Source organism: Anticarsia gemmatalis, chromosome 21 (assembly GCF_050436995.1).
Source record: "Anticarsia gemmatalis isolate Benzon Research Colony breed Stoneville strain chromosome 21, ilAntGemm2 primary, whole genome shotgun sequence".
Classification (NCBI taxonomy): domain Eukaryota; kingdom Metazoa; phylum Arthropoda; class Insecta; order Lepidoptera; family Erebidae; genus Anticarsia; species Anticarsia gemmatalis.
This window is the reverse complement of record NC_134765.1, coordinates 5,527,563-5,551,707: the sequence shown is the minus strand read 5'-3', so window position 1 is coordinate 5,551,707 and position 24,145 is coordinate 5,527,563. Positions and strand designations below refer to the sequence as shown.

The 24,145-nt window shown below is 34.0% G+C and overlaps 5 protein-coding genes across 8 annotated transcripts; 2 read left to right on the top strand and 3 right to left on the bottom strand.

The window, feature by feature from the left end:
• Positions 1 to 561: 561 nt before the first annotated feature.
• Positions 562 to 2,444, bottom strand: Polr2F (RNA polymerase II subunit RpII18). Its single transcript, XM_076128437.1, has 2 exons — positions 2,103 to 2,444; positions 562 to 1,080 (listed from the first exon to the last, which is right to left on the bottom strand). The coding sequence occupies exons 1-2, from the start codon at positions 2,302 to 2,304 to the stop codon at positions 893 to 895; spliced, it is 390 nt and encodes a 129-aa protein (XP_075984552.1). The 5' UTR covers positions 2,305 to 2,444; the 3' UTR covers positions 562 to 892.
• Positions 2,445 to 2,821: 377 nt separating this feature from the next.
• On the top strand, positions 2,822 to 4,756 carry RpS27 (ribosomal protein S27). Its single transcript, XM_076128407.1, has 3 exons — positions 2,822 to 2,945; positions 3,291 to 3,510; positions 4,600 to 4,756. The coding sequence occupies exons 1-3, from the start codon at positions 2,940 to 2,942 to the stop codon at positions 4,626 to 4,628; spliced, it is 255 nt and encodes an 84-aa protein (XP_075984522.1). The 5' UTR covers positions 2,822 to 2,939; the 3' UTR covers positions 4,629 to 4,756.
• Positions 4,757 to 4,881: 125 nt separating this feature from the next.
• On the bottom strand, positions 4,882 to 12,968 carry Rfk (Riboflavin kinase). 2 transcript variants are annotated; one of them, XM_076128405.1, is made up of 4 exons: positions 12,887 to 12,968; positions 12,564 to 12,699; positions 5,479 to 5,630; positions 4,882 to 5,290 (listed from the first exon to the last, which is right to left on the bottom strand). In XM_076128405.1, the coding sequence occupies exons 2-4, from the start codon at positions 12,646 to 12,648 to the stop codon at positions 5,072 to 5,074; spliced, it is 456 nt and encodes a 151-aa protein (XP_075984520.1). In that variant the 5' UTR covers positions 12,649 to 12,699; positions 12,887 to 12,968; the 3' UTR covers positions 4,882 to 5,071. The 2 variants fall into 2 exon arrangements, with proteins under 2 accessions (XP_075984520.1, XP_075984521.1); XM_076128406.1 differs by having other exon boundaries at positions 4,883 to 5,290; positions 12,564 to 12,967.
• Positions 12,969 to 13,689: 721 nt separating this feature from the next.
• Positions 13,690 to 22,721, top strand: LOC142982437 (uncharacterized). 3 transcript variants are annotated; one of them, XM_076128953.1, is made up of 12 exons: positions 13,690 to 14,097; positions 14,688 to 16,114; positions 16,210 to 16,326; positions 16,665 to 16,870; positions 17,809 to 17,969; positions 18,184 to 18,269; positions 18,433 to 18,534; positions 19,884 to 19,939; positions 20,231 to 20,327; positions 20,995 to 21,188; positions 21,519 to 21,650; positions 22,306 to 22,721. In XM_076128953.1, the coding sequence occupies exons 1-11, from the start codon at positions 13,971 to 13,973 to the stop codon at positions 21,640 to 21,642; spliced, it is 2,697 nt and encodes an 898-aa protein (XP_075985068.1). In that variant the 5' UTR covers positions 13,690 to 13,970; the 3' UTR covers positions 21,643 to 21,650; positions 22,306 to 22,721. The 3 variants fall into 3 exon arrangements, with proteins under 3 accessions (XP_075985068.1, XP_075985066.1, XP_075985067.1); XM_076128951.1 differs by having other exon boundaries at positions 20,231 to 20,336; XM_076128952.1 differs by having other exon boundaries at positions 13,691 to 14,097; positions 20,992 to 21,188.
• Positions 21,987 to 24,116, bottom strand: LOC142982439 (uncharacterized). The gene is made up of 4 exons (XM_076128955.1): positions 23,469 to 24,116; positions 23,035 to 23,183; positions 22,741 to 22,852; positions 21,987 to 22,405 (listed from the first exon to the last, which is right to left on the bottom strand). Exons 1-4 carry the CDS (start codon positions 23,738 to 23,740, stop codon positions 22,261 to 22,263), a joined length of 678 nt encoding a protein of 225 aa, XP_075985070.1. The 5' UTR covers positions 23,741 to 24,116; the 3' UTR covers positions 21,987 to 22,260.
• Positions 24,117 to 24,145: the final 29 nt, after the last annotated feature.

Genomic DNA, 24,145 nt, shown 5'->3' with positions numbered 1-24,145 from the left:
CGCAAATACTTCATGAATCGCTACCACACCTGCACCCCTGCTAAAGCCGCAGGGTCGTATACTCGTAGGTGTGCGATTTCCACACGGAACCACTAGCTAATTAATAAATCAGCCATTTTCTTGTAAGCAAGCGCGTACAATTCTGACGCACGGTACTCGCGCGCATTGTTTGCAGTATGAAGACCGCATTAACCACTACTTACACTACGGGCACGGTGTAGAGGCATACTAATTGGATTTAGGTAGTTGTTTCATGAAAGTGAATTATGGGACAATACCACCAGGTTAAAGAATTTAAATAAGGAGGTTTTTTGTTTGGCAATGGATTGTCTTAGTAAATTACTGTTTTAAAGAAATGTAGTGCCCTATTTATAGGACTTCGTTTTTTAAATACTAAATAGTAAAATTCCGCCTGCTATATTCTGAGGTAGGCAGAGATATATTTCTATAATATGAATCAATGACCTCACACAAGCCAAGACTTATAACTGATATTGAGTTCTAAAAATAGTTAGACTATTGAACATAAAAAACTAAAATATAAGAATAAAAATACATCTTACTTATAAAACTTAATTTATATCTTAGAACTATGATAATTTTATATCTTAATTATTATTACAGAAAAATATGTTGAGAACACAAAACAGAGTAAAATTGGAATTTTAAAATCTCTATGTATGTATACAGTTACTTTCAGATATTGTTCAGTTTGGTTGTTTTATATTATTTTAACAACTCTTATGTACATCGAAATAATATTTTATTGCAATATAAAAAGCTGTAATTTTATAAAGGAATTTAAAAAACTATGTCTACAATAACATAATGATATGAACAGAAAGAATTGCTTGATGTTCTCAACATGATGTGAAATTTGTAGTCTGTATTTCTAATGGTCAATAATAATAAGTTCATCTATGCTCCAGTCTTCATAGGAATGGTCAGGGAGGTATCGTCTGATGATGATGGGGATCTTTCCGTGTTTGAGTTCTTTCATAGCTATCTGCAGTGGATCTGTTTCACCTTCCAACTCAACCATGACTGGTGCACACATAGCTATTTGTAGTGCCCTTGTACCTGCAATTTATAAAATCATATTAATTGAAGCATCATAGGTACATCATTTTCTATAAGGATTAAGTTTACATCCCCAGTAGGAATTAGGCTAGACCCTAGTCCCATACATACAATATCATAGGCTATGGAGACAATTAAAAAAATGAACAACAACAATTTTTTTTTTGTGTTTTGGCAACATAACCTCTCGAGCGCCCAACGTCAAAATTCAAATATACCGTTAAGCGTCCAGGCCAAAAATGGCGCGCGAAATTGAATTGGCGGTTGGCGTTTAAGCGCCGATTCCGTCATATTTTGATACTAACACCCTAGTCATACCTTATATATTTGAAATCTACATAAAATTTGCTATATATTAAAAAAATAAACCACAAATAATATTTGATAGTGGTGGTACAATAGTCGGTTTAATCTGAATATTATGTGCTTTAGGCATGTGTTTGAAGAAAGTCTAAAAAATATTTTTAGGCATAAAAAATAATATGACGGAAGGTCTTATCGTGTAGTTAATGAATATTGACATTAAAATCCAACTGTAAAATATACCCAAATCTTTAAAATTAGTTAAAAAAAGTATTTACAATATTGGTCATAAAGGAACATGTCGTTGGGTCAGATGTTGTTTAAGGTGCTCTCTGGCCTATATCAACCACTTATTCAAGTGTGTGCATTAGATCGTCGTCTCGTTTCATCAGCTTCAATGTCAAATATGTTTGAAAGGGATAAACATAGTTTTAGCATTTAATTTCTACGTTTTTTTAATGTAAGATCGTTTTGCCGTACCACGGTGGCGGGGCGCTTGACGGGGGTAGCACATTCAACCGTGACACGGTGGCCGGGCGCTTGAGAGGATAAATTGATGAAGTTTTGTAAGACAAATACTGATGGAATGACCTCAAAGTTCCATTTTGACGAAGTTTAACTAGCTAACAAATATATTCACATACTAGGTATACTCTGTAAGCAACTGCAATCTTCACTAGTAGTTTGTCCATAGTATGGTGACATGAACATAACCTTACCTAATACTCTAGCTCGTTCGTATTTCGTCATGTATCTAGTAGTAATGCGTTTAGACTTCTCAACACCACCACCAGCTTGTCCAGCGGCTAATATCTGTAAATCCTCCCCATGTTCTTCAGTCTCTTCAATATTATCGTCTTCCTCAGCAATATCATCGTAATCTGCGCCCGCGTCTTCTGCTTCGTATTCCTCGTCAGCCATTGTTATGCTGTATTTATTATCACTAAATATACGATATTTTTTGATTATATAGTAAACAACGTGTCTTGGAAAACTTGTAGCTTCGTGTATTGTTTGGTTAGCGTTTATTCAACGATGTTCACTGATGTCTGACATTTCACATTGACAATTAGAAACTTTAAAAAAAATAATTTCCGAACTGTAAAAAGTTCTGAAATTAATAATTTAGATAAAAGAAATGCAAAAAAGGGCAGGTAGTTATTAATTTTGAAAAATCACGGCATTTTCATATTGTATCTTATTTATTTCATAACTGATTTATTTTTAAGATCCTTAAGTCATATTCACTTATTTACCTAAGTAGACTTCCCACAAATCAAATTACAAGGTACCTATATAATACATTGTAAATCAACGCAGAACGCAGCATATATTAAACACACTATGAGATTTATTTTTAACTTTATTTTCATAGTATTTAATAATATGAATAGCTATCTAAGTAGTTTTGAAAACAACTCGGAAACAGTAACTTCTTTCGCTGTGGTTTTATATATTTTGGAACGCACCCTAAGCAATTCGCCTATGGTTTTTTATCCTTGTCGTTGGCTTATTGGCGGCCTTTCCTTTTCCGGTTCTGCATCAAAGCTGTAACCATGCCGGTGTGTATTTTTATTTATCAGAGAAAAATATCTAATGGTGTTCAATTATATAAGAAGTTATCTGTGTTCCTCGTTATTTTCCCGATACCATTGATAATTTGGAACAGTGTCTAACAAGTTGAAATGGAAACTCGGATTTGTACAAACAAGCGGATACACATGGCAGTATCTGACATGTCAGATGGAATATTCGCTAAAAAGTTCAAGTTTACGCGTTTAGTTTTGTTAGATCAATCGTAATACGCTCTAGATTTACTTCATAAGTGCCCAAAAGTTCATGGATCGGCCATTGGCTGATAATGTGGAGTGACCAAATAACCTAAATGTGCGTCTTCGGGTTTTCAGCTCGCAATTGATTTACTGCATCCTTCTCCCGCGTCGGAGAAAAGGAAACACAAGTTGAAGAGGCTGGTGCCACATCCGAACTCATACTTCATGGATGTCAAGTGCCCTGGCTGCTACAAAATCACAACGGTTTTCAGTCACGCGCAAAGGGTGGTCGTATGTGCAGGATGCTCAACGATCCTTTGCCAGCCCACCGGTGGTCGTGCTAGATTAACGGAGGGTAAGATAATCCTCTTATAAAAATCCACCTAAAATGTTCACCAGTACTTGGCTAGCAACTTTCTTATTGAGAGATTTCTCTGTAAACTGTTTTTGTAATGTAAAGGTTATCAGGAGAGTAACCAATAATATTATTGTGTAGTTGACTATCCTGGACTTTCAAATATGAATATCATAATCCTAACCTAGAATGTCATAGTGGGGTAAACACTTTAGTAAATAAACTTGACGCAATGGATACAACACTCACTTCTCTCAATATCCAAGTTTCTAACAAAAGAATTGGTTTATTACTTCTCTGTAGTCTTTTATTATTTTGTATTAGACTATCAAAGTATTCCAACTGCTCTTTATTTAAATAATTTTTAATCTCAGATATTAATTCAGATCAGACACAGCAATACTATTTAAATATTGTGATAACATATCTGTTCCCGTATATCTATATAAACATTTAACTGTATTTATTATAACATTAGATGTAATCTTCATATTTACATATAGGAAGGATCAAAATTTTGTTTGATTCTCCACTCAAGGATAGACTTATCATTGAATAAATGTCTGTGTCCTAAATTTTAGCATTTTATAGTGTGTATTTAATATTTATGATGTGTAATTATGATATCCTAGTTTTGTTACTTGTCTAGGATTACACATCAATTGCACAATGTTAACAACTTGTAAAGTTTCTATTGTGGTGCAATCGGGCACTTGTTGCACTATTTATCTGATATCAAACAATGCTTATGCAGTAAAGTTAACTATTATTAAGTGAATAGTAGTTATTAGAACATGTGCTTAAATTTCACTTCAAGGGTCTAATGAACTTTTGGATGAGTAAACAATGCATTGTTCATAATATGCAGTTGACCTTGAAACAAAAGTGAATCATAACAACATAGTAAACATTTTTATCTTTTGAATGAAACAGTAACATGGTAGGGCCTTGCTGATGAGATAACATTCATACAAGAGTGGTCAACATTTCTTAATGATTGAGTTATTGTTTAGAGTTGAGTGTAGTAAAACTGTGTCTCAATTCTCTTTTCTTATGAATATTTTTTTTTAAATAAATATTTTGTTTCAGGATGTTCGTTTAGGAGAAAACAACATTAAGTTTCCTGGAGAGAGAGCCCTATTAATTTAAGATTCTTTTATTTCCATTGTAAGGAGGAGTGATATTTTACAAGTTTGTGAAAATGAATCCAGTCAAGCAGTACCATTAAAGGCTTTTTCAAAGGGAATATTGTTGTTTAATTTCATGGAATAAAAGATATTTTATAGTAAACATTTTTAATTTCTTATAACTAAACATCATTGCATGTTATAAAAATATCACATTTTTAGGTATATAAATTCATATAACAATATTAGCCTAACATTACACATTGTGGTACTCATTTAATGGATTTACAAGAAAAAATGAAGCAAACAAGCATGTTACATCAGTGAAAAAAGTTCACTGATAAACATTTCATAAATTCTATAAAAAATAACTTTTACATGAAATCTAAAAAACAACAAATAATTTTACTATACAATTTTTCTACAATTCATAATCATATTGCAGGCTTATTTGCAAAAAAGTTATTAGTCTGTAAAGTTTTTGCTTGTGGCTGCTCCAAGTTTTGTTCAGCATTGGCAATGTCCTGTTTGATAGCCTCTATCAAGTCATCCAATGAGCTGAAATTCTTCTCACCTCTCAAATATCCTACTAAACATATTTTTAGATTTGATCCATAAAAATCTCCACTGAACTTGTGCATAATATGAGTTTCCTGGAACAACATAATTATCTATAAGTTTAAAATCTGGGTAAAAGTTATTCAGACTGTCTTAGTAGTAGTTTCAGAATATTGTATGAAATTATGGTATCTCATATGAGTCATATGACCCACTTATTTGCTGGAGGACTACTAACTATAATACCACAAATTGAATACTTATCACACAATTTCAAACTTACCACTGACATCTGCTTGTTTTGATAGAATGGACACCAGCCAATATTAGCTACCATTTTGTGGACAGAACCGGTGTCAACTTGAGCCCATCCATAGTACACCCCTGGATCGAGATCTTTGGGTAGTGACTGAACAACTTCCAAAGGATAATTTGCTGAAAAAAAAGTTTTCAAATACATTAAATAAAGTGATCATGCTGACAAACATGTTACCTGTGCCAGCTGATAATAACCAACTGAGTCATGGTTTTATTGTTTTTTGTTGCATTAATTTACATACTATAATGAAAAATTCACACACAATTTTATTACTTCAAGTGCAAATACAAATTAATTTTTATATTTAAAAGATTCAAATAGTTATCAATATATCAAATTTTATGTATTTTATTGGAGTGGTATGACAATATTATTTCAGTTTATTATCTGTTAATTTTAACTTCACAAACTGATAATAATCACACTTATGATAAATTACTTGTGATTAATGAATGGCCATTACTTACATAAGTTAATGATAAAAACTTACCTATAACTTAAAAAAAAAATATATTCACGGTGTCCAGTTCGACCGCGCGGCCATAGCGTTTTTTTTTTAAAAAAACCATGACAACTTTTTGTAAAAATTTGTCAAAGTTGATTCCCAAAACCATAAATTTGTCAAAGATACGGTTAAAAAGTTATAAGGGTTTGAACATGGCCGCGCCATTGAAACGCGGCGAACCGCGCGGCCACTGAGATCTTTAAAACTAAGCCTTGTAGAGACCTGAAATTTACGCAAATGCAAGATTTAATTTGTAAAAAAATTGTAAAAATATAAAAAAAATACTCAGGTTTATAGTTTAAGAGCTATAACACTAAAACGGAATGGCCGCGCCATTGAAACGGTGGAGAAAACGCTATCGCCTGTATCTCGCTGAAAAAAAATCGCAGAGGTGTGTAGTTTATTGTAATTACCCAGATTTGAATTTGTCGAAACTAGGAAAAATACAACAAAAATTCCTAGGTTTATATTTCAGGAGCTATAAGACTAAAACGATATGGCCACGCCATCGAAACGGTGAATAAAACGTTATTTCGCCTGTATCTCGCTGAAAAAGCATCGCAGAGGTCTGGAGTTTTTTGTAATACCTAGATTTTAATTTGTCAAAACTAGTAAAAATACAATAAAAATTCTTAAGGTTATATTTCAGAAGCTGTAGAACATTATCAGTATGTGGTGCGATAGGGTGACCATGTCTTATTGTTTACAGAATACTTTCTACTTATTGTTACAGAAATTATAATTCAAGGATTCTAAATAAAATTAAAATGAAACCATAAATATAAAAACAATTATGTTTATTGGTTTAAAAGTCACATAAATCACAGAATGTTACAAATTAAAAAAAAACTCAAAAATCACAGATTGTTTACTTACACTAAGATATAATCAAAAATCACAAATTGTTTACTTACACTAAGATATAATCAAAAATCACAGATTGTTTACTTACACCAAGATATAATCAGAAATCACAGATTGTTTACTTACACTAAAATATAATCAAAAATCACAGATTTACTTACACTAAGATATAATCAAAAATCACAGATTGTTTACTTACACTAAGTCAGATATAAAATGAAAAATAGAAAAAATATAAACATAATTTACTTATAATTTAGTTGCGCTATCATTAATAAAGTGTTTTAGTCATCATCTATTAAACCATACATTAAATTATGAATTGTAAGAGGTTGTGCAGAACTTTCATGTGTTTCAGTTTTATTGTCGTCGTAGCAAATAAATTTAGAATTATTTATTAGACAATGACACTTGTAATGCCCAATAATACCTACAACCGGGGGAACATATTCCACGGCACCTATGAATCGATATTTTTTTTGCCTTAATTGTATATATTGTGGTATTTCTTCGAGCTTAATTTTGTCTGTGCCGTTGAGATCAAATAAAATAATATCGCTCAATTCAAACTTAAATCTCAAGGATTCGTTATTGCATTTCAAACAAATTTTGAAATTGGAGTCATCTATAATAACGGCATCTTCCAGTCCTCCGATTCCGAATAAATTTACGATTTCCATATTTATTGATAAAAACACTATGGTTCTTTTTGAGTGGTTGGCACATGTTTCGGTTACACATTCCTTAGATACATTGGCACTGTACAAATGGACCGAGTTATGCCAAAATGTACCAACCCACAAATCGTCAAAAAATGAGTTATTGACACCAAAGTAATCAGAATGTGAGATATTACTACTCAGCCAAAACAGTCCATCTTATATTCACATTTGACAGAAAAAAAGTATGTATGAACCAAGCCACACATATGGACTATGTTTAAAACAATTCTACTATAATGATCCAAAAACATATGATGCACACGTGATAATATAAATATATAAACCAAATGACTCTGGTTCAGTTAATTAAATAAAATATATTTTGTATAAATGTCTCAAACCATTTTGGTTCTAGTAAGCAATTTTAAATTGAATTATCTAAGTCAACCAAAATGAATGTTTGTGGTGTGTGTGTGTGTGTAAGTGAGTGAATGTTTAAGGAGTAAATATACGTTTCTTTTGCACTATTATTGTTTCACTTTTATTACAGAATCATTGAAAATACTTCATCCTCTTCGTTAAATAAAATATGTATTATAGTTCATTGAAAATAAATGCTCTTTTTGTATTATTTTTAAACAAAATAGATATGGTACATTTTGGCATATCTAATTTATGTCCGATTACCTGAAAAATCAATTTTTGCCAAAACATACCAAGTACATATATTTACAAATAAATAAATTAAAATGAGTTTATACAGAATCTACTTATATGTGTACCCAAGCTCTTTAGCAAAGGCACAAATTGGTAATAATAACAAATTAATACAGATAGTTAAACCATTAGTAATTACAAATCTAACTTTAAACACCATTTTCTCGAAATCAATTTTATGCAGTTGGTACATTTTGGCATAACTCGGTCCAAATAATCTAAAAGTATGTGTTCAAATATAAAAGCCATATTACTTTCGCATCTATATATATTGTTTTCGCGTTTATAATATTTAGCAATAATTTCCTCTCGTAAATCATAACCATTTTTTAAATTTAATGATTCTGCGAGTAATTGAATAAATTCTCTAATTAAATTGCTTGCGCATGTATTAATTATTTTTTTGATATGAACGTTTTGCTTGTATGCAAATGCTACTAAAAAGAAAACTGAATCAAACGCACATGTATTAGTAAATTCCATACTTTTATTAATAGAATTTACTAAATTCCCATTTCGCAAAAACAACACTGAGATATTCTTTGTAGAATATCCCTCTCCCCCCCAGTTTTCAGTATATGATGGCTTTACTGTAAATATGGAGTCAGAAGAAAATGATTGTTTTGTGTTCATTTTAATTTTTTTACACTGCATTTTGTTTTTCGTTATTAACTTCCTTTTTCGGCCCTTGTTTGTTTGTTTTTTTGATCTTTCTAGAGTTACGTTAAGATTTTTCGCAGCTATTCTTGTCTCCCCTAATATAAAATTGTAATGAATTTTTATGAATTCATCCACGTTGTACTTATGCAGACGTGTTTCAAATAATAAATGTTTTAATGTTTTGAAATAGCTTTCAATAGCTGAAGATGTTGGCGACTTGTTTTCCGATTTGTAAAAAGGACACATGACATTGCTCCACAGAGGCAGTTTAATCATTAACCTTTTAAGAGTTGACACTAGATTCGGTAAGTAATAGTCATTTGGCTTTTCTGTTTTGTCCTTTAATTCTTCCAAGATTTTTTCTTTGTTAACAAGCTCATCAAACCAACCTATGATATCGTCATCGTCAGGTATTGTAACATAATAATAATAATCGGAAAGATCTTTTTTGTCGTTTTCTTCTACTGGGTTTTCTGTATTGACCAACAAAGATTTGAGATACTGCATGGAAATTTTACAAGTTTCATTGCTTGTGAATGCATATTTAAATGTGCAAATTTTAATAATATGGCCAAGTACAGCATTTATTATTTTAAAACTTTCACACTCTTTAATAAATAAAATACTGCGAATGTAAAACATTTTAATGTTTAAATCAACGTTATCGAAGCATCGCAAGTTGTATACGTTTTTGACAAAGTGACTTGTGTCTAATCTTAAGAAAACTTCAGGCATATCGTTACTTTTACTCATTAAAACTAAAAAAGATTGTCGTAGATAGTCACGGACTGTCTGAAAAGTAGTAAAAGCCTGAACGTTTGCTGCTATTAACGCAGAAGAATCATCAGTTACAATTTCGTGAGGGGCAGTACGTACTTCGTTGTGCCATCTTTTTAACCATGACAATATAGAGTCCGTTGTGTGGTTATCAGTTATCAATTGGCAAATTGCTGTTGACTTAATAGTTGAAGATGTTACCATGGCAACATAGAGGAACATCCGTTTCGTTAGCAGAGATCCATCTGGAAGTTTGAGCGTTCGGAAGAATGATCCAGTTGCATCTACAGTCATTGTAACACGAGGAATTTTCTCTATATACGCCTTGTAGTATTCCATTTGTTGTTCACACCAATAGCACAAATGAAAGCTCGGTACTAAAGTGAACTCTCGGACGAAATTTTGATATGTTGCCATTATCGACATCATGAGAATACTCATGATTGGATCAGAGTGCAATCGATTAATTTGCCTTCTTTCGTGTTTCACTTTCCTCAAAGTTTCCAAGGTTGGTATCACTGGACAATTTACAGTGTCATCATCATTTATGACTGCACAAGCAATTTCTTTTTGAACAACTGTTGCGGGTTTATATTGTAATTTTTTCGCTAGTTGTCGTCTTTTGTACGGTGTGAGCTTCGTCTTCTTATTTGGATTGTGGGGTATATCATTATTGGTTTTAAATATATTGCAGGTCATTGTCACTATTTTGTCTGTCGCTGCTTTGCTCGTTATTTCTGAGATGGAACTACATTGTGAGCACTTTCCCTTGATCAGCACATTGTGGTCTTCATCGATCCGCTTGGTTTTGAAAACCCATGTGCATGGAAGCCTTGTAGATTCCCATAGTTTCTCTCGTAGTAAGCAGGACCACTTATACTTAGGTAGTGTTTTGTACTTTTTATGTGTTGTAGCAACATTAGGATCACGCCTGACGTAATTAACTGAGAGGGGTTCAAATTTCTTCCAGTCATATATATCCAGTAAAAAAGTGTACTGATCAACACTTTTTACTTCGTTTGTGGTGCATTTCACAGGTGAAGAAATTGGGCTTCGACATGAAGGCGAAGATGAGGTGCTTTGTGTGAGTGAACTTTCTTCATCACATCGTTGGCCAAATATCGTCTTGAAATTTCTTTTCAATCTCATGAATAACGAATACGGCGTTATTTCATTCTTCAGTTCTTGAGCGATAGTTGTAAATATAGGATTGTTGTATGAAATTTTTTCATTTCTGCAAGTAGCTGCATATTTACGAAATATATTATTCATTTGCGCTGCATCAATTTTTGGTTTTCTACCTCTTGCCATGTTTCTGTAACAATACAATATACTTAAATAATATTACTGTGCTGACGAATTCATTGGAATTTCCATAGTTTATGATTTGAAAGTAATAAACTTTTGTCTTTTAACAAAAAAATCACGGACACATGTTTAACTGCTACCGCCTTCTTAAAAGACGCCATCAAACAAAAGAAGAATTATTAAAATTTTCTTTTGTTAAACGGCTTCCTTTAAATCTTTTGTTTTTATACATATTTGTTTAACAAACGTTTGCCGTAAATTTACAATCATTTCAAATGTTCTAAGTTAAGTTCTAATTACCTATATGATTTAATAAAACATTAAATAATAATAATCCAGCCTATTATTGTCCCACTGCAGGGCAAACATTATATATTATTATTATTTTTGTTAGTTATTAGATAGTTTTTAGTATTTCATATAAGTTCATATACATAAGATTGTAAATATTTCATAGTAAAATATCTTAACTACACGGTCATCCATACAAATAAAGAGAGAGCTCTAACATAATCATAAAATATTTAAATGCAACATACCTTAATCACTTCTGCTGAATTGTTTACATAATTTACCGAACTGACGTTACACCACAGTACAACACTTAATCGTAATTACACACGAACTGAACATTTTAATAATCAGTAGATCACTTTTTTATCGTGTTAACATCACAACGACACACTGATAACGAAACTCTTACGCTTACGTCGCTGTACCACAGAATAATAAGTACTAACGGCTGTACGCGTCGCACTGACCTGCGGAGGCGCGCGGGGGTGGCGCGTGTGAGATGCAATAGTGTGCATTACCAATCACATAGCTTAGGGGCGGAGTTGCGTCATTTAAACCAATCTTAGGGCTAGTTTTTCGTAAGTCCACGCGGACTGTAACTGTATTATTGACTTTTCAAGCAATAAACATAATTGTTTTTATATTTATGGTGGTTTATGGTTTTTATTTTCATTTTAATTTTATTTAGAATCCTTGAATTATAATTTCTGTAACAATAAGTAGAAAGTATTCTGTAAACAATAAGACATGGTCACCCTATCGCACCACATACTGATAATGTTCTACAGCTTCTGAAATATAACCTTAAGAATTTTTATTGTATTTTTACTAGTTTTGACAAATTAAGATCTAGGTATTACAAAAAACTCCAGACCTCTGCGATTTTTTTTCAGCGAGATACAGGCGATAGCGTTTTCTCCACCGTTTCAGTGGCGCGGCCATTCGGTTTTAGTGTTATAGCTCTTAAACTATAAACCTGAGTATTTTTTTTATATTTTTACAAATTTTTTACAAATTAAATCTTGCATTTGCGTAAATTTCAGGTCTCTACAAGGCTTAGTTTTAAAGATCTCAGTGGCCGCGCGGTTCGCCGCGTTTCAATGGCGCGGCCATGTTCAAACCCTTATAACTTTTTAACCGTATCTTTGACAAATTTATGGTTTTGGGAATCAACTTTGACAAATTTTTACAAAAAGTTGTCATGGTTTTTTTTAAAAAAAAACGCTATGGCCGCGCGGTCGAACTGGACACTATTCACGTACCTGTTGGACAACCTAGATCCTTGGAGCCTCTTCCAAACCCTTTCACTACTTCTCCCTCAAGAAATAATGGTAAGAACTTGGACATAGTTTTGCTGATAGCTGACAATGGTGAATTTAAATGTAAGCACTTGATAGTCTGCAAGATTACCATGTATTTGAACGACAAGTTGTGTAAATACTAATCATAAAGTTTAAATAAATTGAAAAATATCCAATATTTCAAAAATATGCAGGCGGAAAATTCAAAGTTTCGTAACTTCGATATTTATAAAAATTATCACGTAATTATAAAAGAGAAACTCAATTTAATCGCGAGATATTACAATCAAGGTTGAAATTAAATAACAGTCGATTGATCCGCTGACTGCTGCAAAGCCAGAGACTGACGTCAAACTGACGTGTTTTTTGAAGTTTGACAAACAAACGTGACAGAATTTGATTTGACAGCATATCTCACTAGAGGTGTGCTCATAGTTAATAAATGCCATGCTGCCATCATATAAAATCACCTAAATATTTATGGGTCTTCGCAGCTTCGGATTGGAAAACTATCAATTTTAGAGGAATACATTAATAAATAAATCTAGTAAAATTACAAGAATAAAATATAATTTGAATAATATACCTTGACTTTTTCTAATTCAGTATCAGCTCAACAAAATCAAACGATCGTTTATTATACACACTAAAAAAGATAGTCTACCTTCACTAACTATTAGAAGAAAAAGATTAAGATTGAATGTTTATTTCAAATAATAATTACATAAATAACTAGTACAACTAATTTCATTACAAAACTAAATTATAAATATCTTTTAACATTTTACTTCACTTGGTTTCCTTCGGCAGACTTCGTTAAATACAGCTACTTTAGACGTTCCCATCACACAAGGGGACCTTAGTATATTTACGAACAAGAGCTTTCATTAGGCAGCCCTTTGTAGGCTTTCATTTCATTACGATAAGCCAAAGCTTCAATGCAGCATTACCTATATCCATTAACAATAAAACTAAGATGTGTTGCCATGTTTTGATCACGAACATATTTCATACTAAGCTTTAGGTGAACACTTAATTATAATCGACTATTTTTTTGTCTCATCGAATAAATAAATATAAAAATATTACAGAATAGAACTCCTAAAAATATACATAGTGAGGTATACACAAAAGACAAGTTTTATTTCTGTTTTTATAATAGATTTTACTCGCAATATTCATGTAGACATAATAACATAATATTCTTGTGATCACATCAATTTATTTGCAAACACAAATATGGATAAAATTAAGTGAAATTTAGTCTCCTTGTTGGTGGTTGAGTGTTGACAATAGCAGGACAAGTTACGAAGTTACCTTGTACGTGAAGTCTTAACTCGAACGGTATGGAACAATATTTATAATACAATGACAGAAAAGGGCTACGAAGGGGAGCAGTCGTCTTCCTCGTGGGATATTGCTGGACCATCGTCCCTGGCAGCCATTCTGGACACAGTGTTTACATCCACAGAATCTGACAGCCAACAGAGGAACGGTAAATACATTATTTATGTTCAATAAATTGTTTATTTCTTGTTGAATTTTACATTTTATATAATATTCAAGTATCAAGATGAAATATAAGGCCAAATTTAAGGTATATAAGTCAGGATTGTCTGTGTACAGTTCCTACAAATTATATACCTATATCAGTTTGATGATTTGTGTTGTATTTAGTAACTGACTAACTCAATACCTACATTTATAACGTTAGTTGAAAGGAGATAATTATAACTTAAGTTAAAATTTCCCTAATGTTATTCCCTCCTCTATGCAACAGCTGTTGTTAATCATTTGTATATGTCACCATATAGCTTGTCAAACTTTCTTCAGTGATCTTCATTGCACTGAGTTTAATTTACAATTCATACAATGTTTGCTTAAATTATAATGATTTTATTTTTCTGCAGACACAATGGACACATATATTGCCTAATGTAAATTCAAAATGTTAAGTTGACAGGAAACTAATTAATTCTACCTCTTAATTTCATCTTGTTAATGCAACTAGCATCAATATATATTACTATGGCTTTTATAATTTATTATGGCTTTATTAAATGTGTTTAATTGATGAAATTACAGAACAGATGGAGTGTGATGCTTTGTTTGCTGAGAGTGATGATGAAATAGAAGTCCTGCCAGCAGTTGTAGAAGTTGTGACTACAACATCCGATGAAGAAACACCTAAACCTGTATCATCTGATTATGTGAACTCCACAACACCTACTCAGTCCTATGAGGTGGACATCTCTGCTCTCACTCACCCTGCAGACTCACACACTCCCGTCCCAGAAGAATACCAACCACTGCCGGACAGTTCCAGTTCACTGGATTATTCTTTTGGCTCTAACAATCCTGATAGTACTGATGCCAATGGACAGAGGAGAATCCCCGATGTCAATATCCGGTACCAACCAAAACCACATAGTCTAAGTAACTATTATTATCATCCAAACTATCCATATATTAACCCCTCAAGGGATTTTTTAGCCAGACCATATCATAATAATGTAATTGTACTTAGTGATAACAGAAATTATTTATCTCATCCTTTGTCCTACTCAATGCCAAACAGGACACATAATATGTCTGAAAATCATCCGGAATATCAAAATTTAGATTTGAGGTCACTTCATGCCCAGAGACAAGCGAGTCCCACAGGATCACTCTCAAATCTGACAAATGAACCAGAGAGGCCAAGTCGTAAGCTCAATATTTCGCCACGTAGAAGGCAATCTAAGGAAAATGAAGCATCTAATTTAATAGAAGTTAGTTCAGAAGAAGAAGATAATTCTTCAGTACCAAAAAAAAGGCTGTGTGAGTATGGCGCCGGTGACGAACATGTCAATGGCATATATTGTGTACACGATGGAGACTGTTCTAATGGTACTCAGAGGGTTGAAATTAAGAAGGAAGATGAACAAGTGATTAGCGATGCCTCCTCGGGTACCTCTACCAACCCCACTCACACACAAACACAAAGCAGTCAGAACCCATACTACCTTCAGCAGAATGGTTCCTCTAGTAAGTTAAACATAAAACAAGAGAACTCAGGTTGTGTTTCTAGAAATAGTTGTAGCTATGGAACAAATGATTATACTACAACTGGCTATAACAGCTGTCCTAAATATAATGTAAGATCTCAACCCTGCACAAGTATGAATCAGAATGCGAGTAGTAGTGGTGCAGGTGTGTCATTGGTGCAAGTGAAAGAAGAGCCTAATGCTGGTCAACAGGCGGTTGTTAAGCAGGAACCACAGAGTGATGAGAGCACACCTTCTGTAAGTGCTGTTAAAGCTGAAGCTATGGACTGTCATCAAGTTAAATCTGAGCCAGGGGCATCAGCTTCCAATTCAACTGAGAGAGTATCAGTAAAGCCGGAGCGGGAAAGTATCAAGAGATCTCACGATGACGGCGGCGGCGATACGAGACGATCTCAAGATGCATCACCACAGCCGGGAACTAGTACAGGGAAACAAGGGATTGATACCAGACCTTCTAATAATCAGGTGTGTACAAAAAATATACCTAACATATTTTATTATAGAATCTGTTTATTCTGTTCATACCCTGTTCACTACTATATATAAACTTATTGTTATAGGAAACTCAAGCTAGTGATGCGGGTGGGTTTCTGTCAGCGCCGGATTTACAACTCGACTGGGTTTCTGATTCAAGTTCTGATGATGGCGTCATGCTCGTAGGAGACGACGCCATTGGGGTAAGTGTTTGACACTGCAAATGTGTGTATGTATTTACAGAAGATAAAAACTATAATGTATACAAATTTTAAACCATGGGTGATTTGCTAATTCAGATAAGTATTTGAAATGAATTAAAATTATTCAGGGAGTATAAAAAAAATGTAATTCGATGTAACTGATAATTGAAAAAAAACGAACTGAAGTGCACGTGAGGAGAATATTGCACAATCAATTCTGGAAAATGTCTAAGTTTATGCAAGCATTGGAGTACACAGCGGACTTGAAGTGCTTTTAATGTGTTAACATAAAAAATTAGGCTAATGAGATAATGAATTAATGTTGTAAATAATTTCAGCGAGAAGAAGTGATCGACCTGACCGGTTCGCCATCACTCACGGGCGCCGAGACACAGACGAACGACGCGGCCAGTGAGGACGACGGCGCGGGCTGGATCACCGGCACGCGGCGGTTCGTGCGCGGCGTGCCTCGCTACGGGGGGGACCTTCACTCTCCGCATATGAACCACATGTGTGATTCACCACCTCACATGCTAAGAAACAGGTATTATTATTGTCTTCTTTATTTCACCATGTAGATTAATGCAGAAGATGAAACTTTGTTGCGGTTACTACCAATAACGGGTCCAAGTTACACAGACCGTGGAACAATACTACTGTCGACAAATTATATTATATAGGATGCTGTTTATCAAATAACTCTATCTAGGGTTATAAATATTATTATGTAGTTTTATCTGTTAATATTGTATCATGATACTTACATTATAATGAAAAGATTCAATAATCAGAGAAATATAGATTAGAGGTGCAAAGTTATAACCAATCTTCCATTATCACCGTTACAGTTTATATAACAGTGTTGCTTGTTCTTTAATTCACTTTATAACAGTTCACTTTAGAGAGAATAAACAATCAGTGGTCTGCTAAGAATTTCCTGAAATAGTATTCTATAATCTATTTATAAAACTTGCTGATAATGTAGGGTTTAATCGACTCGACCTTTCGATAAACGCCGTAAAACGATATAATGCCAACACTACGGAAATTCCGTTAGTACTGTAAATAAACAGTGGAGACATCGGTCGTCTTCACGGAGCTAACAGTATCATAAGTTTATTAAAAATTATATTATAACCGTCATTTTACTATCGCGTACAAATTCAAGTGTAAATAGTAGGTACGACTATTTCAAGTGTGTTGTATATTTAGTACCTACTGCATAATGTATAGAGTATAAAAACAAACAAGTCGGCGTAACCTTTTATTTAAGAAACACCCGCAGTAAGAATTGCTCTTGTATCGCGGGGACCTTTACAAACATACAAACAACGGACACATACTAAAACCAGACGTGAAACAATTATTTGTGGATCGCACAAATAATTTTTCCGTGCGGGCATCGAACGCACGACCTGGCGCAATGGTACCTTAACCACTGCGCCACGGAGGCAGGTAGTTTGAATGGTTGTGTTGGGTCAGGATGCGTGCGTCGTGTAGCTCGTGTCGTCGCTGCTGCTGCGTGAGCGTGTCGTGCGCGTGCTCGCTGGGCGGCTCCCTGCACGGGCGCCTGCACCCGCACGCGGCCCACGCGCCGCACCTGCACCACGCGCACCACGCGCACCACGCGCCGCCCGCACACTGTGAGTTACACTTTACATATTCTTATTTAAACTGATAATAAGGTTCTATCAATAGAATATTGCCAAAAAATTATGTGCTTATTAATAGATCACAAATTGACGGGATTGAGACAATGCATCTTTTCTTAAATACAAAATTTAAAAAAGAGAAATGTTATGTTGTATCTTTGTTTTTAAATTAATAAAATTAATAATAAAAATTGTTTGTTGCCAGTGGGTGAACGCCGTCGAAATGGCATGCCGTTGCCACCGCCGTATCTCGTTCATGAGCGACTCTGGCACAGACAACATAACATGCTGGTAAGTTAACTTTAAAAAAACAAAAAATTAAAAAACATATTATTTTGTTTATAATACGAAGCACATTTTTTTTTATAAATAGCTATCTTTAATAAAAGAATTAAAAAATAACTGCCTTTTCGTATGTCTTATTGCTAAATTGCCGTGATTTAAATGTTTACAGGAGATGCAACGTCGTACGATGATGGGCGATGGTTTCGGGGCCAGTCTCCCGTTGCCGCCCGTGCCAGTACCCGTACCCCTCCCACCTACTGCAGTGCTGGCCGTAATATAATAACAATTATTATTTATTTATCTTCTAAACTTGTACTACACAATGTACATGTCCAGTAAAGAACCTCCGTCCTAAGAAAATACAATAGATATTACAAAAGAAAGGCAGACAAATGACAGTGGACAATCGGATACTTCTCAATAATATTAATTTTAATAGTAAAACAAATGAGGTAGAAAGAATATGCATCCTGTTTTAACTCTGTTGTGGACCTCGGTTAACTTAACACAGAGCTGTAGTAGATTAAAACATAATGGTTGTTTTCAATTATACAGGGTGTCCCAAAACTCAACGATAATCCGAGACAGGATGAAAGGCCAAGTAATACCGGTTCTAGGAAAAATAAAAACAAAAATCTATATCACTTGGTTCAGCAATAATAGACACTTTTCAAAAAAGTTGAAATTCCACACCCTTGGTCGCATTTTCAAGTCCTGTGATCACCAATGTCACAATTTCGCTGTGTTTTTTTCAATTTCGTGATCTTCATTAAATATGCTATTAATCGTAAAACAAATTAATGCACAAAACATTGTTAATTTAATAAAAAAAGTTAAGTTTTAGTGAGTCATGGTTCACAAAAATATCGTTAGTTAACTTTGACGCTTCATATTGAAAAAAAAATGTACTACACTACCCTTGGCAAGTTATTTCAAAAGTTGGCGCATTTAATCAAGATTTTAAAATGGTGCAACACTTGCCACTTTTCTTGCCATTAAAAATGTTATTTTTATTTGAACGACGAGTGTCCCCGAAAATGGATCGGACGGACTGGTACAATTGTATGGCCTCCTCGTTCCCCCGATCTAAATCCAGTAGATATTTTTTACTGGGAATGCATAAAAGAAAAAGTCTATTCGAAATCAATACAAAATCTATCAAAACTTCGCCAGAAAATTGAAACAGCGTCAGAAGAAATAAATGCAAGGAATTTTGCTTGACTGGTGCAAAGGTCTTTTGTAAGGCGTTGCAGAGCCTGTATTCGTGCCAGAAGAAAGCAAGGGAGGGTTTAGGCCTTTAGTCCGCCACGCTTGCCAAGTGCGGTTTGGGGACTTTGCATCCCCTTAATAAATGTATTAAACAAATTTTAGGCGTGCAAGGTTTCTTCACGATGTTTTCCTTCACCGTTGGAACATGTGATAATTATTTCTAATACACACATAACTTCGAAAAGTCATTGGTGTGTTGCCTCGGGTTTGAATCTGCGACCACTTGCGTGGGAGATGTCATCTTATACCACTCGGCTATCACTGCTTACTATTATATACCTATCCATTGTCTATTTTGAAGTATATTAAACACATTATAATTATTTAATTTTGTAAACTGTTTACTTTCAGTTCCCTGATGAACTTGAACGTGATTACGGCGGAGGAACTCAACAACCAATGATTCTGTAAGTTATTGTTAACATAATTGAAGACCATTTTTAACTTAACTTTTAACTTTTGTTGTATCAAAAGAGAACTTTTGTTGTATCAAAAGAGTTATTATGACTTTTTCTTTGAGACTATTTTCTTGATCATATTTTATTGAGTTAGGGAAGGTTTTTATGGAGAGAACAAGTTTAAAAAAATATAAATTATTTACACATGAGCACAGCCGCGCGGTTCAGTTAGTCTTGTTAATAAAAATGTAAGACTATTTTATATTCGCCATTTGTTAATGATGTCTTGTTATATTTCAGTGATCGTCAGCACATCCACCATCATCATATGCATCACTATCTACAGATGCACCCGTCGCCGCCCCATCTACATATATCTATACAACCAGCCTTCATGGTTAGACGAGTAATTATATTTTAATACTAACAACTACATTGTTTAGTTTAATACACTGATTACCTTTCTAAGTATACTACTAATATCAAAGAAACGAAAGTATGGATGCATGTTTGTGACTTAATTACGCTAAAACTACTGAACAAATTTTGATGAAATTTGGCACACAGATAGTTTATAACCTAACACATAAGTTATATAATTTTTTCGGGAATCATTTTACGCTGACAAAGTCTCAGAAGCTAGTTTTCATTAGCATACCTATTTTTTTAATATTAAATTAACCTAATAATAATAATGTCCTCCTAGCCGATATACGGCTACGGCGGTCAGTTTTATTGAAACTGGCCATCTGTGCAGGACTTTGTTTATGGTGTCCAAGTGTGTACACCAATTCAGAGGTATACTCTCTATTCCATTACTCTCATAGTCTGGTGGCACGGATAACCGACACGACCAGTGAGAGGTCAGGCGCAGGACCGACGGCTTTACGTGCTCTCCGAGGCACGGAGGTCTTCGACCTCAACTTCCCAACTCAGGGCAATCTCTAAGAAATTCTTAACAGAAAATCTCAGAAAAGACTTTCGGCCGCATATACTACCGACAACTACGATCGATAACTATTATCGGGCAATCGAAGTAATGTGTTGCGATTGGTACACAGCAGAGCGCGGACGTGCTGGCGGCGGCCATCATGCGCGCGTCGGAGGAGGACGAGGCGCGGCTGTGGCGCGGCCGCGGCGCCAGCGGGGCCGTCATCGAGCGCAACACCTACCGCCACGCCTACCGCCCCGCGCCGCAGCACCAGGACGAGAAGTGCACCATCTGCCTCTCTATCTTCGAGATTGACTCCGACTGCAGGTAACTTTCCTTTACTGTTGTGATTCATTAAGTATAACTTAATGTGTTCACCATTTGTGGATGGTTCACAGACGGATATTTGTGTGGATCATTTATAATTGTTTTGGATCTAGTGGCACAGATGAAAGGCTACAATGCATAGGGAATAAAAATAACGACCCTCATCGCGTTTAATATATTCTGGACTGGTACTCCCAGACCAGAATGTATTTAAATTTACTAGAATCTAGTAAATTGCGATAAAAACTTACAATATCGAAGATAATTAAAAAATGTACTTAATTTAGTACTGTATTGATAGTAAATAAAATGGTTGTGATATAATTTCAGGCGGTTACCGTGCATGCACCTGTTTCACATGGAGTGTGTGGACCAGTGGCTTAGTACCAACAAGCATTGCCCCATTTGTCGCGTAGACATCGAGACACATCTGAATAAGGACGCTACTTTCTAAATGTTCAGGTAATACATGTTGTATGTTATTACTTACAGTAGATAACAGTTGAATTAATGTGAAAAATAGTAAATTTTGGGATGCATAAAATCTAGAATCACTATTGCATTCGAAAGAATCCTTTCCCATTTGTAAATCGACTATGAACCAAACCTTAGTAAATACAGGTGGCTTAAAATGATTGTAGTGATTAATAGTCATTGTATACCTCTTCATTAAACATTCCCAAAATAATATTTTGGTCTGAGGTTCAATGTATGCAATGATGAGCAGCAGTTGATGTAGGACAGTTTAAGTTAAAAAAATAAAACAAAATACATTTGATTCTTACTGTGTAATATAACTATTTACAATAAATTTTGCTACTTTTATTAACAATTTTTTAAGATTTTCGCATTTATTTGTCGTATCCACTTTCAAAATTGGATTGAAAACGCATTTGTAATTTTAATAATTAATGTGGAAAGGAATGAATTTAGAACAGACTGATGTATTCTATGTATATCTCACTTTTCTAATAAAATTTAGACCTTATAGTAATCGAACTAGTAATTTTTTTGGTTTGTGTCGAGAATTTGTAGACTATGTACAATAAATCTAGTTAGATAATAAGTTATTTCAGTTGTGTATTTTATTTTTCTCACTTTTGATTTCATGTTTTAGTCTCTCTTCAAGTTGAGGAGAGGTGATGATGGCCTGTTGCTGCAGCTCCAAGCTCTCCTGCTGCAGTTCATGTGTCAGTTGTTTCTGTGCATTGCATGTCCTGCCAACACACACATACACTCACTTACTGCCACTATGTATATACACACAATATGAATTAAGGATAAAATATTTTGTTTATTATCTTTTGTTACTTTATCTATTATTACAATGTTAGAAGTTAAAGAAGTGACTATTGTTGTTTTAAATATTAATGTGCATATAAAATATCTAAATAATATGTATTAAATTTAATTTAAAAAAAAATGCAATTTGTTAATTTTGAGCACTCCTAACAAGAATATAAAAAAAAACGGAAATCTTTTAAAATATTTGTCATAAAACATAACATGCTTTAATAAAAACTTTTTTATATATTTTTTTCTTTTTATTTACCTGCAGGCATGGTCAATTCTTTCACATATGGCATCAGATGCAGCAATGTTTCCAGATAAATAAGAAATTTCAGCTGCCACAGTTGCTAGCTTTTCTGCATAATCCATATAACCTGATGAAAACATGTAATATTATAATTATAAGGCAGTTCTGAACTTTCTTTGTTCACAAAACTTGCAAGATAGAACGTAAATTTCAAAATTGACCTGTATAGTATAATGTCCAGCCTCATGTCAGACAATGAACAGCTATTGGTCATGATAAACCTGCAAGAAATATGTAAAAGATACTTACTAAATAGAGTATGGAGGTTATGCTTCAAATCACACAAAGATCCTCTAATGGCAACTAGCTGATCCCAGTGATGTGGTGGAGTTCCATCTTCTCCCCATTCTAACGCTTGTTTCACCAGGCATATCTCTCTAGTCAGAGCATCACGCAACCTGTAATAGAAGGACTAATGTACAAATAATTTATAACAAAAAAATTACACTACATTAAGGTAGTAGAGTGACATGAACTCAGGGTGGAAACTAAGCAGCATCCAGTCAGTCTGTAAAACAATAAATATTGGGGCTAATGCAGTCACATCCAAAAACATTGCTTTAATATGCTGGTGGATTTCTGTCATGAAAAAAGAAGTAGGTACCTATGTTACAATTTTATGGTTTCTTTACAAGATAGATAATTATAAAGATAAATATAATTATAGATAGGTAAATTCATACCTTTCACTCGTATCCTGTATAGCAACTAATGTTACAGTTAATAGTTGCGTAGCTGCGTTCACGTTGATAGTAGTAGCCTGTCGAATCAGAAACTCATGTTCCAAGCAACCTTCATCCCACAGCACATCGAACTCCTTGCGCTTATCATCACAATAAGCCGTTGTTAACAATCCCATGGTTGCAGGAGTTAAGTGACGAATTTTTGTAACTACGGTCCTAGCGTGAGTACGATAAGCAGATTTCATAAAATTACACAGTCTGTTCCGAAACATTGTGTCTGCGGGATGCGAAAGGGAAAACTGGTAGGTTATAAGTAAATACTATTTTACTTCATTGTTTGTGTTGGTTGAGAAAAATAAATGACAGCAAATTAACAATCTAGGTAGTGAATTGAGGTTAGTTTTTTATTTTTGAATGTTGACATTGTCACTTTTGACAAATGTCAGTTTATTTTTCTTTTCCGTTCAGAAACAATATTTTGCTAAGAATTAAAAATACCTATTGGTTATTACTGGCAAGTCTAGCAGTTGAGGCACTTATAAAGTAATAATATATTGTATTACGTTAGCATCACAGAGTAATTTGGTTACTATCTTAATAAAAGACCTGGAATATAAGGATGGACACAAAATACTATGGTAGTACGCCTTAGTACGGTGCTGTAGGTACTGAAGTGG